Source organism: Carcharhinus amblyrhynchos, chromosome 20, assembly GCF_965287045.1.
Source record: "Carcharhinus amblyrhynchos chromosome 20, sCarAmb.v2.hapA, whole genome shotgun sequence".
Lineage (NCBI taxonomy): Eukaryota > Metazoa > Chordata > Chondrichthyes > Carcharhiniformes > Carcharhinidae > Carcharhinus > Carcharhinus amblyrhynchos.
This window is the reverse complement of record NC_137343.1, coordinates 19,881,459-19,901,276: the sequence shown is the minus strand read 5'-3', so window position 1 is coordinate 19,901,276 and position 19,818 is coordinate 19,881,459. Positions and strand designations below refer to the sequence as shown.

The window sequence follows — 19,818 nt, the reverse complement described above, 5'->3', positions numbered from 1 at the left end:
TGCTCTCTAGCTGACAATATGAATAAGTGGCATGTTCCATATCCCCTATACATGCTGCTCTGTGATCAGGTAGTAACTGCAGTCACCAGGGGTGAACTCATTTATCCTTGCTACTGCTGGGAAACACTGGCTGGCTCAGATCAACTTGATGCAACTTAACAATGCAATACTGTTACTGTACCAAATATGTATTCTGGCTGAAAGCAATTTTCAATTCCGTTATTAGACTGCCCCATGGGGAATGAGTTGAGGCAAATTTGGTCCTAACTGAGACTTGAGGTCCTCAGTTCTTTGCACAACCTCTAATTCATTTATTATATTAAAACTATATTGTTAAAATGAGGAATATTGCTTAAATTGGAACTAATAGAGATAGGTTAGCAGTTAAGAATTGTATTTTGTCAAGTATTTCAATATTAAAAGTTAACTAATTTAATTGTTATATTAAAACTATATTGTTAAAATAAGGTTTGTTTTGATAAAAGATTCATAGTTTGTCAATCGAATCATACCTGGAATGAAATACTTTATTCTCACACTAATGCCAAAACAGAACAAAATAATTGGGATCTAGGCTTCGAGTGCTTTATTCAATGAGGGCTAAAGTCAGTGTACTTTTGCCTTCAGTTCATTCGCCACTAATAATGGTGATGCAGCAAAGTAAACCAATACCTAAGAGGAAATGATAGGAATACAATGTATTGAGAACCAGATCAGAAGCACCAAAGTCTGGTATGAAGCCCGACTAGATCCCAACTATTTTTTTTGTGTTTTGTTATGGCATTAGTGTGAGTTTAAGGTGTTTTACTCCAAGTTTGATTCGATTGACTAATTATGAATCTTTTAGCAAAACAAACCTTATTTTAACAATATAGTTTTAATACAATTAAATTAGTTAACTTTTAATATTGAAATACATGACAAGATACAATTCTTAACTGCTAACTATCTCTATTAGTTCCAATTTAAGCAATATTCCTCATAGTCTTAAACTCCCCTTCAAAAATCAGTTAGCAAACAACACAGGCTTATGTGGGGGTTGCCAGTCCTCAAGCCTCCAGAACACCTCTGGAGAGAGAGAGAGAGAGAGAGAGAGAGAGAGAGACCTACTTTTCTAGCAGGTCCCAATCGGCAGACTCCAAGAGGGAGACAGAAAAGGAGACTTCCTTGCAGACCCAAGCAGAAATCACCAGCTTTTCTCTGTAAGCTTAGCTCTGCCCAGTCACATGATTACTTCTTGTCAATCAACCTAATTAAACCCTACTCTGAAACCCAGGGGAGAAACTAAAACAAATAATGCATTAGCTCAGATTAAAATAAACAACCCATTATCTAGGATCAATTATTTTTCTGCATTTGCAGCATGTCGGCTGCCTGGAGAAGACAAATTGACACCGTATATAGAACTGAATATTAAATGTATCCTTCATGACACGAATACAATTCTTAAAGGCACATGATCATTATAAATATACAGATCAAAAAGAGATTTAAAGCAAGATAATTCAGGGTGATTAGCTTGTTTCCTCTATTAGTACACGTCTAAAGTTTTATTGGAATATGCCAACTTTTTTACTTGTTGGAAGGGTTGACAAATATATTGACACTGCCAAATTCATTCTGTTACACTTGCAAGTGAATGGTATCAAACAGTGCCTTTTGAGGAAGATTTTTCATGCTTACAGAATCCTACAGTGCAGAAGTAGGCCATTTGGCCCATTGAATCTGCACTGACCCACAATCCCACTCACGCCCTATCCCCCAGAACCCATGCATTTAGCCTAGCTAGTCTCTCTGACACTAAGTGGCAATTTAGCATGGCCAATCCACTTAATCCGCACATTTTAGGACTTGAGAGGAAATGAAAGCACCCGGAGGGAATCCACGCAGACTCCACATAAACAGTGACCCAAGCCGGGAATCGAACCTGGGTCCCTGGTACTGAGGCAGCAGTGCTAACCACTGTGCCACCGTGCTGCTCTGTCACTTTACTATTGGAGGGAAAGGAAGAGGACCAATATTCATTGGTCAGAATATTGCATACAGGAGTTGGAACATCTTGTTTAAGTTGTATAAGATATTGGTAAGGCCACACTGTGTGCAGTTCTGATCATCCTATTATAGAAAGGATATTATTAATCTAGAAAGAGTGCAGAGAAGATTTACTAGGATGCTCACGGGACTTGGTGGTTTGCATTATAAGGAGAGGCTGGATAGATTGGGACTTTTTTCTCTGCAGCGTAGAAGGTTGAGGGCTGATCTTATAGAGGTCTACAAAATAATGAGGGACATAGATCAGCTAGCTAGTCAACATCTTTTCCCAAAGGTAGGGGAGTCTAAAACTCGAGGGCATTGGTTTAAGGTGAGAGGGGAAAGATACAAAAGGGTTCTGAGGAGCAATGCTTTCACACAGAGGGTGGTGAATGTCTGGAACAAGCTGGAACATTTTCATGGTAAGCTGGGTATGGAGGGATATGGGCCAAATGCGGGCAATTGGGAATTGCTTAGGGGTTTAGAAAAAAGAGGGCGGCATGACAAGTTGAGCCAAAGGGCCTGTTTCCATGCTGTAAACCTCTATGACTCTATGAAGGGATCTCAGTTCATAGTCAAAATTCTTCTGAATGGAAATTTGTCTGATTGATATTTGTAACATTCTGGTTAATAGTTTGTGTGGAATGTAGCTCCAGTGCCAAAACTGTAACTAAAATAAGGAACAGAGAATTTCATGGAAATATCATAGCCAATGCTTTATATGAAGAGGCAAGTCCTTTCTGAATGTATCCTAGCTTGGTATCACTCCTGCTCTGACCAAGCACAAAGGGTCATGAATGAAGTCCAGTCCATCACGCAGACCAGCCTCCCATCTGTTGATACCGTCTACACTTCCTGCTGCCTTGGAAAAGCGGCCAGCGTAATTAAAGATTCCACGCACCCTGGACATTCTCTCTTCCACCTTCTTCCATCGGGAAAACAATACAAAAGTCTGAGGTCACATACCAACCGACTCAAGAACAATTTCTTCCCTGCTGCCATCAGACTTTTGAGTGGACCTACTTCATATTAAGTTGATCTTTCTCTGCCCCCTAGCTATGACAATAACACTGCATTCTGCACTCTCTCCTTTCCTTCTCCCCTAAGTTCTCAATGAATGGTATATTTTGTCTGCGCAGTGTGCAAAAAACAATACTTTTCACCATGCTAATATATGTGACAATAATGAATCAAATCAATGGTAAATATGGTAAACTCGCATTATTTGAAAATGAACTATGAAAGTAGGAACAGAGGACAAAATGGAAATTAATGAAGATTAAATTTAAAATACATGTTGTGAAGAACTTCCTTATCAAGGAATGAAAAATGTATAACATGCCAGTAGTGACAACAGAATCAAAAACAAGGTAGATGTTAGAAGTGGTTGTGGATGCTATAAACAGAGCATCAGCATGCTTTAGGGATGAAGAGGCTTTAGGTTTTCACTTTCCTTGAATTTTTCTAAAACACAACATCATATATTGTGGGTCAAGAGACAGATTACAAACAAACTCGTAATGATTGCGATGAAACTTGGTGATGAAAGATGATGGGTGGATGGGCGGGGGGAGGCGATTCTCCCATTCCAGCAGGTTCAAGTGGTGCCCAATCAGCGGGAACCGCATGGGCGTTGTGCCCTGATAGCATCTCCGAGTGCCAGATTTCCGGGCCTGCCAGCCTCTACACTTCCCACCAGGAGTATTTCACTCCAGCAGGGTTGACAATAGCTTCCAACAATCGGGGAGCTGGCAGCCCAACCCCGCTGGAGTGAAAGGGGAGGCAATTGGGCCCCTCACACTATCTCACTACCCCAACCTTCTCCCATGCCACCTTGGCCCTCCCATACCAATCATTACCCTCACTCACCCCCATGTCCCCTCATCCCCACCGCCCCTCGTGTTTCCAAATGGTTCCTCATACCCCTATGCCCCTTCCATAGCCACTTCCAAAGCCACTCACTCAGTATGCACCATGGGTAGACCTCAGGAACCACGTGGAAATGGAAGTGAAAGCCTCTAGCAATTTTTTATATAGTTTTCATTAACGTACCTCTAAGTGAAAAAAACTGTCTTTTATGCAATCCATTCAAAGCTTTAAAATCTCAGGTTCCAATCTCATTAAAAACAAACTTCTATTCAGACTCCAAAGACAGCTAATTTTTAATAGCCTCTATAGACTGTTAATCGATCTGTGAACTCAGAACCCTCTGCTGAAATAATTATAGCTTTTAAAACTCAGCCAAGCATTCATCCTAAAAATAGGCCCTGGTAACACACATTGATGGCTTAAGGCTTTTTTTTCAAGTTTAAAGAAAAGGTTTTTTAAATTTCATATCATGATACTTAAACAGACCTTAACTGAACTTCTACGAGCATTTGTGTTTACTTCATAAAAATGTGACTCCCACACTGTGGGTTAAAGCCCTTGGAACAGCCAAAATGGTGTCTTGTTTGAACTCAACATTAAGTTCAAATGGCCCTTCTGAGTTCACATTCCCTGCCTGTGTGAAACGCTTCTGACAAGAATTGGATGTGCAGAAATGGGGGCAAGAATTCTGCGTCCCACCTGTCATTTTTGAAGCTCTAAGGCCCAAAGCCACTGAATAATGAAAAATATAATCATCATTCAACTCACACTGATTTAATTGCTCTCCCACTAAATGTAAATGAAGCTCAGGTTGCTAACGAGGGACACGAACGTATCATCAACACATTGATCTTTAAATGTACATATAACAGTGAGCTTCACAATAGAAACACAGAAACTAGAAGCAGGAGTAGGCCATTTGGCCCTTCAAGCCTACTCTGCCATTGCATTAAGTTGATCTTTCCCTACACTCTAGCTATGACTGAAACACTATATACTGCACTCTCTCGTTTCCTTCTCTATGAACGGTGTGCTTTGTCTGTATTGCGCGCAAGAAACAATACTTTTCACTGTATGTTAGTACATGTGACAATAATAAATCAAATTAAGTCAAATCAAAATAATCTTGATGATGGATGATCATTGAATTCAACATCCTGATCCCCCCACTTCCTCCCATATCCCTTGATCCCTTTAGTCCCTAGAGCTATATCTAATTTCTTCAAATCACACAACATTTTGGCCTCAACTACATTCTGTAGTAGTGAATTCCACACATTCACCGCCCTCTGGGTGAAGAAATTTCTCCTCATCTCAGTCTTAAAAGGTTTACCCCTTATCCTCAAACTATGACCCCCTGGTTCTGGACTCCCGCACCATCAGGAACATTCCTTCTGAATCTACCCTGTCTAACCCTGTTTCAGAAGTTTCTACGAGATCCCCGATCGCTCTTCTAAACTCCAGTGAATACAATCCTAACCGACTTCATTTATTGCTGTCATGACGTGCGCGGTGCTCAAACCAAAGGCAAGGAGACGCAATTTGGCCCTAATTTAGATTCAGGAGCCCACCCTAGAAAGCTGACGGCTGACTTTGCCTTTGCTTGTGTCACCCGATAAGAGAAAAATGCGACAGCGGAGAAAAGTGACGGATGACAAAAGCAATTTCCCGTCCTGTCAGGAGCGATTCGGGATCTGATAAGTTTATTTAGAAATGATCTATTCAAATAACTTCCTTGTGAATTTGAACCGTTATTTCAATACAATGCGTTCTAAAGCACAGCAAATTAAACAGTGTGAATGTACTGCTCCCAGGAAGGTGACTGCGAGGAAGATAATTTTTTTCAAATTCACTTTAACATAATGGTTCTAATAACTTAGAACAGAAGTGCAATCAACCAGGCCTGACTGCTAGTCACTCGCTCATTTAAAAGGCAATTTTGAAATGGTGGAAGTATTTTCAACTTTCTCATCTTTCTCTGAATTAAAGAGGCTGTGTGTGTCATTTTGATGTCTATTTAAAGCAATTAATTTCATTTTCTTTTTTTTAGAAAAGGAAAAGTTAAAAGTATTCCATTTTAAAACCCCAGACTCGCCTGACATGGCTCGATCATTAGAACAAGCACTGTTGTCATTTCAGGAGTGAAAATGTTTTTTGAAAGTTATTCACTGTACGGCGAGATGGATTAAATTAATGCATCTTCCGTCTAATTTTCTGCTTTGCTGTTCTGCAAGTGTGTTGGCAGGCCATTAAGCTGCGGGAGCATCATTTGCCAAGCCCATAATCGTGCTTCACCACGTTGTTGGAAAACAGATTTTTTTTTTCTCTCCTTAGTTCGAGGCAAAGGGAGGAGAAAAATAAATTAAGAAGAAAAGGTCTGGAAAGATATCACCAGGAATAGGGCCTAAAATTGCTTTTGGATAGATAGTAATTCAGGTCATTTGCAAGAACAAATAATGATTTGCGGCACATTCCTACCCCAACATGTTCTGTGTTTTCCTTCTCTGCTACCTGGGTGGCACAGTGGTTAGCACTGCTATCTCACAGCGCCAGGGACCTGGGTTCAATTCCAGCCCTCGGGTCACCATCTGTGGAGTTTGCACGTTCTCGCTGTCTCTGCGTGGGTTTCCTCCGGGTGCTCCGGTTTCCTCCCACAGTCCAAAGATGTGCGGATTAGGTTGAGGGGCCATGAAAATTTGATCCTGGTGTCAGGGGGATTAGCAGAGTAAACATGTGGGGTTATGGGAATAGGGCCTGGGTAGGATTGTGGATGGCAGACTCGTTGGGTTGAATGGCCTCCTTGTGCACTGTATAAACTGCTTCTGAGAAATTGCAAGTGCTGCTAAACTCTGTAGTCATCTGTGAGAATTTGCATTCCTTTTTATGATGGAGGGGTGGTCGTTGAAATAGTTGAAGATGTTGGTCCTAACACCTGGACCTGAGATGCTTGGCCTCCACTCCAACAATCGCAAACAACTTTCTTTTGTGCTAGTTTTTAAAAAATTGATTTGTACCTCAACTGCTTGCCCTGACTGAGACCACTTAACACAGCACAGGTTGGGGTTTGAACCTTGGAGCTTAAGGGGTCTGAATGGAACAGTATCACATTAGACCAGGTGTTTAACAATGTAACAAAGAACCAAGTACAATACATCAGGGAACAGGCCCTCCGGCCCAAGCCTACGCCAATATGCAGTTTCTATCCCTCTGTTCACCTCCCGTTCACGTGTCTATCAAGATACATCTTGAACATTGCTAATGTGCCTGCTTCCACCACCTCCACTGGCAGTGCGTTCCAAACACAAGCGATGATCAAAAAAGAACAATAAGTTCATTAGCCTAATATAAAAACTTGAACTATGCAACTTTGGGGTGGGAAAGGGAATGATCGTCAAAGCTTCAGATGGCAGGAGGTCATAGAAAGCAGTTGAGAATGTTTGGTAAGCGAGGGAATAAAGTACAGGGCAAAGGTCCACGAAATGGTTAACTACTAAAGGACTCCTTTGCATGAAGTGCATCGTACCTAATGCTGCCAGGAACTCGTGACATCCAGGCAGTCGCCAGAGCTGCACACTTATTGACACCTGAATAGGAGCTGAAGAAAAATCTTGTTCTTTCTCTCCAGTCTGAAGCTGAACAAGGACTTGATGGAGCTGTGCAAATACAAAGAGAGAAAGTTATAAAAATTACATTCTGGAGGACATTGCACAAGATGGTTACAGAGGATAATGCGCTAAATGGAAATAAACATGAGATATTGGAGCCAGAGAGAGCGCGATCTTACCTGCTGTTCACACCACACTCCAACTGCAGTGAGGTCGGAGATTCTGGCAGCCAGCCCAATCTCCGCTCCCTGCAGCGGGATGGGGAAAATCCCACTGGCGTGAACAGCTGTAAGATTCCGGCCTTAATGTTTTGGTGGACAGTTCACCAAGACCTGTAGCACATTCTTCATATGTACAAACACAACAAACAGAATGTTGGAATGCATGAAAAAGAGGTTGTATATATAAATCCAGAGCGGTCATTTTAAAACTCTACTGGGCCTTAATGACATCTCGTCTGGAATATTACCTGCGGTTTTTATTTCTATGGGTGGAATCTTCCAGGGTTGGGGAATTGGGGGGGTGGGGGTGGGTGGTGGTAGTGATGGGAGCCCCAATGTCAATGAGGTTTTTCAGTGGCCAGCACCCTTGCGCAATAAAGCAGACTTCCCCCATGAGATTGCCATGGTGGGACTATCTAGAGCTGCCTAATTAAGGAAGGTTTGGAGGTGGGAGGGTGGGCCTTCCCCACTGCTGGTCCAATCAGAAGGCTTTGCTGCCCCACAAAGAGAGGTGCTCACTGAGGTAAGAAGGGAAAATCTGAGGGTATCTACACTTCGCGGTGCCCTCACAGGGGTGACAAACAGCTGTTTTCTTGTTTCTGGCGGGAATGAGTGTTTCCAACTCTCAGCCTTTCCTCTTTAGAAGGGAGAAAATGGAGAGAAGCATTGAACACTATGAAAGGTCCAAGCAAGTTGAATTCAGGTCAGCTTTTCTGCACTTCACAGGATTTAAGCACAGGGATTCACATTTATAAATTCCAATCGACAATAGAAAATAGGAGGCGAAGAAGGAACTTTTATAAGGTTGGCAGGTTAGTGGCATGGGGAGGGGTGAAGTAAGGAATCTTCCTGGATTTAATGATGGAAGCATGGAAGGTTAATAATGGGATTTGGGGTTATTATAAATGTACCAAGGAACACAATGGATAGACTGACTGACTCTGCTGCTGGACGGGAGATTTTGAAGCTTCCTGTCGTACAGTGGAAGATCCGTATCATCTCAAAAATGATAGGGAATGAATTATTGCCCAACTTCTGTGTCTAGAGTGCCCACCAGAGTCATCGTAGGATCATCGTAGAGTCAGGCTGTGGGCTGTCCTTATATACATTATAGGACTCATCTAGAGGGTGCCCTGCTGCCATTTTGATTGGACCACTTTGAGGAGAGCTGCTGATCAGAGGGAAATGGAAGTTCAGGTAAATATTTAAATCAGGGTTGTCTTACAACACAATTAGGGCCTGACAGTGGTTAATTAATAACTGGAGAAGTGCCGTTCACTGCTTGATCTGCCAGTGAAACCTGACGCAACTGTTGCCCATTTTAACTCTGTGTGAAGGAGTGTGCAACTACAGGTCAGGGCATTATCCGATCTTTTTACTATCTGGCTGTCCAGGGACACTTTGACTTTCCAGATGACTAGTTTACTACTTTTGTGACCTTATCCACCCTAAGTGAGTTTTCTGTGCCTATCATGGGTGCAATAACAGCCAATTTCCTCTGGATGGAAGAAACAGGTGGAGCAAGAGGAGCAGCAGTAGCCACAGTAACAATCATCGCCAACACCAGCTACAGGGAATCAGAAGATGACAAATAGCAGAAAAGGGTGGCATGGTGGCACAGTGGTTAACATTGTTGCCTCACAGCGCCAGGGACCCAGGTTCAATTCTGGCCTTGGGTCACGTTCTCCTCTTGTCTGCGTGGGTTTCCTCCGAGTGCTCTGGTTTCCTCCCATAGCCCGACGATGTGCAGGTTAGGTTGACTGGCCACGCTGAATTAACCCTTAGTGTCAGAGGGACTGGCAGAGTAAATATGTAGCGTTACAGGGAAAGGGCCAGATGGGATTGTGCAGACTTGATGGGCCAATTGGTCTCCTTCTGCACTGCAGGGATTCTATGAACAAGCACTGCTCACAGGAGGTTATCCCCAGCACACGCCATGTAGAAGCCAAGAGTCAGCTTCTTGTAGAATGTCTCCAAAGATTATAAGTTCTAGGCAGCCATTGCAGACCTCTGCAGCAGGCCCTGCTGTCTGTGCGACTGGGCGAGTGGCATTCATTGCCCGTGACTACCAAAGTCACTCAATCCTCTGATTTATTTGCGGTTGGCTCCTTTCAGCCAGTCACCTTCTGAGTTTACAGTCTGAGGCTGCATTAAGCAGGTAACTGACATCCTGTTCATTAAAGCTCAGCTGTACATAATTTTACCATTGATTTGCTCAGATCCTGATGCTAGCAATAGGCTCAAGTTCTGTTTTCAATCGAATTGTCAATGTGCGATGGCCAGGAACAGTGACAGCAATGCCTTCCTTAAAGTGTTCCTCATTTTCAGCTGGATTTCCCTTATTGAGCTAAAGCCACCTAATTGAAACTTTAATGAGTTTAATTCAAATACTAAATAATTTCTCGAAGAGGAAATTTTTTTTTTACAGTCGTTGAACATGAGTGGTGATACAAGATGGGTGGACTTGTATTTTGAGACCATTATAGGGTACTCCTAATATTCAATACTGTTGAAGTAAATGGAACTGAATGCTGTGATGAACATGCAATGGGTAACTCGTGTTTTTGCACTTCCACCCATATCGAATTCCACTTCTGGTGTATGGAAGTTAGATGGTCAAATCAGATATGGAAAATTGCCTTTAGATCTAATTATGCCTTCACACTACCTAACTTGGATAAAGACTTGGAGGGAACTGGAGCATCTGACGGTAAAATCTGGTAGATGTTCATGGCGTGGCACTGTTTAACTTCACCTTTCTCAGAAAGTATCAATTTTCTATACAGCAGCACTGAAGGATTCTGAAAACTGTTCTGTTCCTAGCTGTCTTTACCATGTTTTGAATATATGGAATGTGCTGCTAACATCTAGCAGCAAACATGTATGCTAAATTAGACTTATCTTTTATTATTCTGACATGTGATTTTGATACTGTTCATGCTTTCAACCGGTGTTTAGTCAGAATCTCAATCATTCAGTGAAAGCAGGTGTTAACTTTAACCAAAGCCGAGCAGAAGAGTTTCCATGGAGAGTGGGGGAAGAGGTGGTGTGGATGTAAAGCTGTATGCTCTGAGATGCTGGCTTGGTATATACTCTTCACTGTGAGTTCTATGGAATCTTGTCTGCCCACTGAAACATGTGGCCCAATTCTTTGACAATGTTGTCTCCAAGAGCCAAAACATCTGCCATTTGAATGTTGTGGAAAGGATTGTTATGATGAGCACAGTCTCATGGGCGGCATGCTGGCACAGTGCTTAGCGTGGCTGCCTCATAGCGCCAGAGACCCGGGTTCAATTCCGGCCTTGGGGACTTTCTGTGTGGAGTTTGCACATTCTCCCCGTGGCTGGGTGGGTTTCTTCCTACAGTCTAAGCGCAGGTTGGGTGGATCGGTCATGTTAAATTGCTCCTTAGCGTCCCAAAAGTGTGTAGGTTAGGGGGATTAACGGGAATGGGACGGGAAGCTCTTTTGGAGAGTTGGTGCAGACTCAATGGGCCGAAAAGCCTCTTTCTGCTGTAGGGATTCTATGATTCTCAGCCTCAAGCAACTAGGGTTTGACTGGAGTTGACAGAACCTTTGTCACTTGGCAGCTCCATCTTGAACGGCCATCATGATGAGGAACATGAGGTTAATTTTGCAAAGTTAAAAACTGCAAGTAGCTCCACTGATTTTAGAGGGTAAAAGCACTGATGATGACAGATTCTTTAGACCGGGCAGTTCAGACCTGGCCTTCACTGAGTTCATTTCAGTATCAGTTAATGGCTCTATAATTAACCTCTGTGCCTACGGGCAGGGAGGGAAATAAAAAAAATCACAATTTCTGCTTGTAATCATTATCCAATAAGTTGGGCTGGAAAGTCTATGTGCATGAATGCAGTGTAGCAGATGAGGAGTCATCTACAATAGCCCTAACAGTCCATCAAGGCTATCGGCACAGCGACAGAGTGTTTAGCACTGCCACCTCACAGTGCCAAGGATCCAGGTTTGATTCCCGGCTTGGGTGACTATCGGTGTGGAGTCTGCACATTCTCCCCGTGTCTGCATGGATTTCCTCTGGGTGCGCAGCTTCCTCCCACAGTCCGAAAGATGTGCCGGATAGGTGCATTGGCTATGCTAAATTTTCCCTCAGTGTACCCAAACAGGCGCCAGAGTGTGGCGATGAGGGGATTTTCACAGTAACTTCATGTTAATGTAAGCCTACTTGTGTTACACTAATAAACTTAAAACTATCGAAACTCAGGCAAAGAAGTCTCAGTTGGTCAAGGTATCCATAGAATTTTATCCAAGTGAAAAGCTTAGTGCCTTCCCTCACCAGCAGAGGAAACATTTGGAGGAAACAGTCTTTATAAAAATCCTGAGATCATTCAATTCAGCATTTTATGGAGAAAAGTAGAATTGCCCCAGGCCATATAGGGGGATTAACATAAATGATGAGGAGTCACAATCATCTTTATCATAGCTGTGGTGAATGGCATAAAGGAAAGATCTTGAAAATATATGCGGTTTGACACAAATAAAAACAGGGCTAGGGTGCAAGGGGAATAAATAATTGCTGGATCTCCACCAGAAAGGATCACGTAAATAAAATCCTCATCTGTGAGACAGGGAAGGCATCACTCAAGATAAGTAACAAAAACAAATTTATGGGATGAGATTGTAATTTTTTGAAGGTTTTGTCGACAACAGGATTTGTGCTCCTGGCATTGGAAACTTCTGAAAAAATTAAATAGAAGCTCGATTCCTGAGGGCTCCACTGGTTATTGCGCCGCTCATTTATATTTGTGACCTGTCTGAAATAAACAGATCTCTCATCAGGGCAAACAGGAAATCAATGTGTCAGTTTCACTATACACGGGCTCCCTCTAATGGTACTAACACCGACAGGCGCTGCCAGCCTGCTTATCAGGAATAAACTTTTAAAGTAGTTCAGAGAGGGATGAGGACGAGGATAAGAAGACACAGTGGTAGGTGACAACTGATGAAGTACGATGCAATGTGAGAGTGGCAGGTGGAACAAAACAGCAGAAAATCCCAAAGGAGACAGCGAAGAAAATAGAGGCGGTGGGAAAATATGATCGAGAGAGGAACGAGATAAAGTGAGAAATAGATGAGGTTCGGGAGAGGAAGATAAACTGGGAGACTGATAGGAAGAATGAGCTTTCTTTGTGCGCCCATGTGAGGGAGAAAGATGTCACTAAGTGAGCTCCACTAACTGAGTGTGCGCATGAGAATAAGATTGAAGGGCGGTTAGTTGATCTAAGTGACATCAAAACTCAAGATAATTTTTCGCATTAACTTGTGCAGAGAGGTTAGTTACCTTCAAAGATCACATTTCAGAATTATTATTCAGTTCTGTGCGTCAGAGACTAAAATTTATAGCAGTTCAGAATTGATTTCTTGGTCAAACAATATAGAAAGAACACATTTTTAAAAGATGGCTTTTTATATTATCATTCACAACAGTATAATATCTTTCCTTTAAATCCCCAGAGGTGGCACAGTGCTTAGCACTGCTGCTTCACAGCGCCAGGGACTCAAGTTCAATTCCAGCCTAGGATGACTGTCTGTGTGGGGTTTGCACATTCTCCCCGTGTCCATGTGGGTTTCCTCCGGGTGCTCCAGTTACCTTCCACACTCCAAAGATGTGCAGGTTAGGTGGATTAGCGGGGTAAATACGTGGGGTTGCGGGTACAGGACCTGGGTAAGATACTCTGTTGGAGAGTCAGTGCAGATTCGATGGGCCAAATGGCCTCCTTCTGCACTGTAGGGATTCTATAGTTCTATTTCAGAGGCACACTCTATGGGCAGAAATTAATGACCTCCCTGTGGCAAGTTTGATGATAGGTTGGGAGTTTAATCAGATGGAAGGTTGGCTGATGGGGTGATGCATTCCTGCCTCTCCTCGGATTAAGTTTGGGGCAAGTACACTTGTGGGTGGCCACCCCCTTTCGCTGTCATTTGAAACCTTTCAATAGACAATTAATGCCCACTTAAGGGCCTCAGCATGCCGCCACTAGTATTGATCTAATGGCAACCAGAGGTTGTGCCATGTGGTGACCCTGAATAGCAAACCCTGTCGAAGTTGCTTGTGGGCTCTCTGGGAAGTTCCCTTGCTCTAGGACACTCAGTGCCTGATAGGCATCAGGAAGCACTGGGCCCACCAAGAGTGACCCACCTCACTTTGCTGCCAATCTTGTGTCCGTCCACAATCACTCACCTCTGACCTGAGCCAGTTGATGAGTTTGGGCCTCGGGTGGGTGCGTTCATGGCAGGAGACAATACCTCACCAGGTCTGTTGCTAAGCAATGCACCAGACTCTGATAGGTGAGCAGCTCATTTCTGAAGGCCCACCACTGCCCAGTTAAATGCCTGATGGGCACTTTATGCAACAGGCATTCCTGAAAGTAGGTGACTCAGGGCTCTTGCTGGCCCTCAAGGTGAGACCTCCATCACCTACATTAAATACTGCCCTATGTGTACCTATACAGTGCTGTGATTTATCTATTGCCTGTTTGATGAGAGCGATGTGGTCTACAAGATTTTAATGACTATTTGTGACAAGGTCCCACATCGGGTGCCGCTGGTCAGAAAAGTAAAAGCCCTTGGGGCAAAAAGAGAGCGGCAAATTGGACCCAAAATGGGCTTAGTGGTAGTAAGCAAAGAGAGATGGTTGACAGGTGGTGTTGGAAGGCTGTTACCAAATGTTTCCGTAGGACTCAGTGCTCAGTTCCTCACCTTTCCTGTTTATATTAATGATTAACTACTCAAACGTATGGAACATGACAAAGAAGTTTGCGGACGATGCTAAAATTGGCCACGTGGTTGACATTGAGGAGGAAAGCTTCAGACTGCAGGAAGATATAGTTTGATCAGAAAAATGGAAAACTGAATTTAATTCAGAGAAGTGTGAGGTAATGGAGTCTGGGAGATGCAATATGACAATAAATGGGAGAACACCAAACAGCATGCAGGAGCTGAAAGACTTGGGTGCACATCCACATTTTATTACAGGTAGAAAGTCAGGTCAATAAGATGGCTAAAAAGGCATATGGCATTCCTTCTTTTAACAGCTGAGGCAAGAATATTAGAGTAGGGAGATTATATTAGAACTGTATATGATGTGGAGATGCCAGCTGCTCCTTCATCACTCACCTGATGAAGGAGCAGCGCTCCGAAAGCTTGTGCTACCAAATAAACCCGTTGGACTTTAACCTGGTGCTGTGAGACTTCTTACTAGAACTGTATATGACATTAGTTAGACTATGGCTTAACTAATGCATACATCTTTGAGGAAAACATGACAGGAAAGGTGTGATTACACTGGAGAGGGTGCAGAGGAGATTTGCAAGACTGTTGCCAGGACTGGGAAATTTTAGCTGTGAGAAAATATTGGATAGGGTTGGGCTAGTTTTCCTTGGAACAGAGGAGGTTGAGGGCTAACTTAATTGAGATGTGTCAAATTATGTGCCGCCTAGATAAGAGTTTTTATGTTTTTAACCCGACAGACAGGTCAAAAATCAGGGGCCACGGGTGGAAAGTGGAAGAAGGATTAGAGGCAAGATGAAGGAACATTTTTTCAGCCCGGAAATTAATAGGAATCTGGAAATCCCTGCCTAAAATTCCCACCACATTTTAAATGTCCTTGGACACCTCCTTAAAGACTGTGATCTGCAGAGCTACTGACCAAGTACAGGAAGATGGGTTTAAGTTGGGGCCTAGGTCTCTGGTGAACAACACAGACATGATGGGATGAATAGCTCCTGTGTTGTAAATTTTCTAAGGTTCTATCCATTTGTCGACATCTGATTTGTGCCACAGAGAAATAAATTTTCTATCGCAGGGGGAACAAAAAAGGGAAATTCATAACTCTCAAACAGCACTTCCACTCCCCATAATCTAGCTTACTCATGCACCCTGTTGTTGCCTGCAGCCATCAAGTTCTGATGTTAGGAACAAGGGGTGATATTTAATTCAGGTGACAGGGTCTTGCCCACCAGCTGGAGAGTGGGCTAGTGCACCACAATGCATTGTTTGGTGAAGGCCAAACCTTATTAAGTGTCAGTCAGGCATTAAATTGGCCAAAGGTGAGCTCGTGAGCTGAGACAGCCCAGGGTGTAGAAATACACTCCTCCTTTGCCCACCTCCCCACAGCCAGGTCCTCCCACTGTTGGTGGATCAGGCAGATATCCATTGCAGTCAGCACCAGCAGGAGGGGTGGTCCCTGTCGCCATGCAGAGACCAGCCACCACGCACAGGCCAGGATCAGTGAGGGATTGAAGGCCAGGGCGAGGGTGGGATGGAGGCCATGAGGTGAAAGAGGGCTTGGAAACAGGGGCAGGGAGAAGGCTCTCAGTGGCACACCCTCCCCCATGGGAGGTCAGAGATGGGAAAGTGCCAGGGTCTCCCCACCCAGCATCCTCTTGTCCAGTTGAATGCCATCCCGCACCCAAACCTGTCGCAGAGGAGGGCATTAAATTCTGACAGCTTCATCGATCATTTTGACCCCGTCCCTACCTTGCTCTTTACGGCATTTCTAACCTTTCCCAGTGCTGAAAGAGATCTCCGGCCTGCCTTTGTTCCCCTCCCTACAGCTGCTGCCATGCCTGCTGCATATTCCCAGCCAGCATTTTCCATTCTCCTTTCAATTTTCAGCATCTGCAGTTTGCATTAATAAGCTCAACGGCTAGGGCTTGTACTGGAGCAGTGCTTGTTCATTTAACAGTTAAAAACTATTTGGATTTAGAGCTGTGTCAGGTCGCTCTAACCAAAGGTAGAGCTGTAAAAAAAAAACACAGAAGTTGCTGGAACACTGAGCAGGTCCACCTGCACCCATAAAAATTTGCAAAGAGTTTGTACTTGAAAAATGATCTCCTTGCTGCCAATCGGCAAGGTATTTCCAGCATTTTAACAGATAAAACATAGAAACTAGAAGCAGGGTTAGGCCATTTGGCCCATCATTTATTGTGATCCTGGCTGATCATCAAATTCAAACCCTGATCCTGCCTTTCCCCCATATCTATTGCTGCCTTTAGATCTATATCTAAGTTCTTCTTGAAATCAGACAATGTTTTGGCCTCAACTACATTCTGCAGTAGTGAATTCCACACATTCACTTCCCTCTGGGCGAAGAAATTTCTCCTCACCTTAGTCCTAAAAGGTTTACCCCTCATCCTCAAACTACAACCCCTCGTTCTGGTCTCTTCCACCACTGGAATCATTCTTTCTGAATCAAACCTATCTAACCCCTGTTAGAATTTTATAGGTTTCTATAAGATCCCCTCTCACTCCTCTAAACTCCAGTGTATATAATCCTAATGCAATAACCGGTCACAGAGTCGTTGCAAAGGGCCAGAGAGATGCTGTTTATAACTTCACTGACAGACTGACAGGCATAGTGGCCTGGGGTTGGAGATAACTAAATACTGTGGCAGGATACAGGAGAGGAGAAGAAATTGAAAACAATGATCAAAACCTTTCTGCTTTATATTCCCTCGATATATGGGCCAAATGTGGGCAATTGGGACTAGCTTCGGGATTAGAAAAGGGGTGGCATGAACAAGTTGGGCTGCAGGGCCTATTTCCATGCTGTAAACCTCTATGACTCGATGACATTTGAGCAGCTTAAAGAACATGATTTTCAAAGGGTGCAATGCAAAATCAAGACCACCAGGGAGAAATCTCTACAGATCAAAGAGCTAACACAGTTCACTGCAACATCCAAAGTTTTTGCTAGGTCAATCCAGTTTGATGCACTTACCATTCCAACCATATTTTTTACAGCCTTCAAAGAGGAGATTAGGAGAAAGAAAAACAACAAGCTTTAGATTCATGCATAGGTGATATACAAGTGCAGTAAATTGAATCAGCAGTCACCAAACAGTAAAGCTTAAATAAATATACACAGAAAGAGGCACCAAGCAGGAGAGGTCTGGCATAGGACTGTTAACTTGCATCAAACACACATTTGTTTAACTGGGTTGATTGAGAGTAATGAAGCCAGCTGCATAAAAGAGATATTAAAGGGAAGCAGGCAGTTGAGATTTTCAGGTGCCGGATTTGTGACGGTTTTATTATTTATTTTTTGGCGGGGAAATAATTTTCTTTATTTTATCCCTTGCTATGAAACAGCTGGCAGACCAGCTCCAGCCCCTCATATGCTGCAGCACAGTCAGCTGCTTGATGTGTGAAGGTGACACAGGGCGACTCGCTATCTGATCTCCCCTCACTCCCTCCCATCTCCATTCCACCAGGAAGACTGGTATTTGACCACACTCCGTCTTAACCCCTTTGGAATATCTCAGCACATCCGCTTAACCAGAAGAACGAGGAACAAGGGTGAAAAGCGACAACACAAAAATCGAATTGTGTACTTTTGAAGGGACATAGGAACTTTTAACTATCACTGCCTGGTTCTATTAATTTATACCTGGTGGCAACACTTACAGGTCATTAAATGGCAGTTTGAAAATTACATTTTGGTACATTAGCTTATGAATGGTTATTATATTCATATTAAGCTTTTCTGTCCACTATTTTAATTATTAAAATAACTGGTTAATCTATTTATATCAAATTATTTTACGATAGCTCAAATGTTCGAACAACATTGCACGGCATAATTTCCAGGTATAACTTTCACAACTGTATATTTGCAGGTATTTAGTTCAGCCATTGCATCTTAAATAGTGTCCCTCCATTAGTTTGTTATCTCAACTTTGTTTCCCTTCAGAATCCTGTCTCACAGTGTGGACGGTTTGCTCTTTGGAGATGGAGTGACAAAAATACGGCTTGTTCCCACCTCCACGTGACCCCATGTTCAAGAGCAATCCTCTGAAGCTAGCTCACTGAGATTAGGAATGGTGGCAGAGCGGCGTAGTGGTCCTCATAGCGCCACAGTCCTTGGTTCAATTCCCGGCTTGGGCCACTGTGTGTGTGGAGCTTGTACATTCTCTCCTTGCCTGCATGGGCGTCCTTCAGATGCTCTGGTTTCCTCCCATAGTCCAAAGATATGTGGGTTAGCTAAATTGCCCCTTAGTGTTAGGGGGACGAGCTTGGGTATATGCATGGGGATAGGGCCTGGGTGGAATTGTGGTCAGTGCAACCTCGATGGGCTGAATGGTCTTCTTCTGGACTGTAGGATTCTATGATGTAGGACAGAATTCAGTTGCCTAGACGCACTATTGAATTTCACCAGAACATCAGGGAATGCTTGTGATACAGTCTTGTATGTCATCCATAATTTGTTCCAGTGTCCTTGTAACCCCCTTAATTCCAGGAGCATTATATTATTTCTTAATCCTTCATAGAATAGTCTATGAAGCGTTCACAGCTCCCTGAAGCAATTCAGATTTGCTAAAAATTAATCCCTTACTAATCATTATCCAATAATGTTGGAAGTGTACATGTGTGGATTATAAAGACATGGAAGGGCTGCTTAAAACAGCCTGCTAGTATTCGTTACGCTAGGTTTATGCTTGAAGTAGAGCGAAGCACAGTGCCACCTTGCTGCCCCAAATGCAATCCTTGCCATGAGTAACGTAAAGTTTGCACTCTGTCAACAGCACTTTAAAGTATATTTTATGTACATTTGTTACTATTTAGATGTTAGAACAATTCTATTCTTTTAAAATGAGATCATTTATTGAGTTATATTCTTAATTATTAGTGAGGAGATTTAGCACTGCTGTTGATTTACCGATATCCAATTCTTTGGAATTCTGCAACAGATAGTGTTTCCAAGGAATTCCTGTTTCTGCAAAATCAAGGAACTTGACAAATTTAATGTGTCCAGGATTTCCTCTCACTTTTAGAACCCATTCGTGTAAAATTTGAAGGAGCTTCATGTTATAAATGGCTCTTGACACAGACAGTTCAACTTTCACTGGTGCTCTCTAAAGCTGCCCCATAGATGTGTTCAACTTTGCCCGTCTTTCTTTCATCCTCATCTCTTGAGAACTTCCCAAAAGGTGGGTGTCTGGATAGAGTGTGCCAACTGGAAGCCAACACTCATGAGAGTTGTTGAGGCTGAACTTAATACTGCCCTCACCTCAAGTTCCTCGATGCAGACTTTCATAGACTCATAGAAACCCTACAG

General features: G+C 43.1%; 1 protein-coding gene across 2 annotated transcripts in view; it reads right to left on the bottom strand.

The window, feature by feature from the left end:
- The window catches only part of ttc28 (tetratricopeptide repeat domain 28), a 723,607-nt gene that overhangs the window by 9,488 nt on the left and 694,301 nt on the right, over nucleotides 1-19,818 (bottom strand). For both annotated transcript variants that reach the window (XM_080208201.1, XM_080208202.1), the window contains 2 exons: nucleotides 17,482-17,505; nucleotides 7,424-7,553 (listed from right to left, as the gene is read on the bottom strand). In XM_080208201.1, the coding sequence (XP_080064327.1) occupies nucleotides 7,424-7,553; nucleotides 17,482-17,505 (154 nt within the window). The remainder of the gene's footprint in view (nucleotides 1-7,423; nucleotides 7,554-17,481; nucleotides 17,506-19,818) is intronic.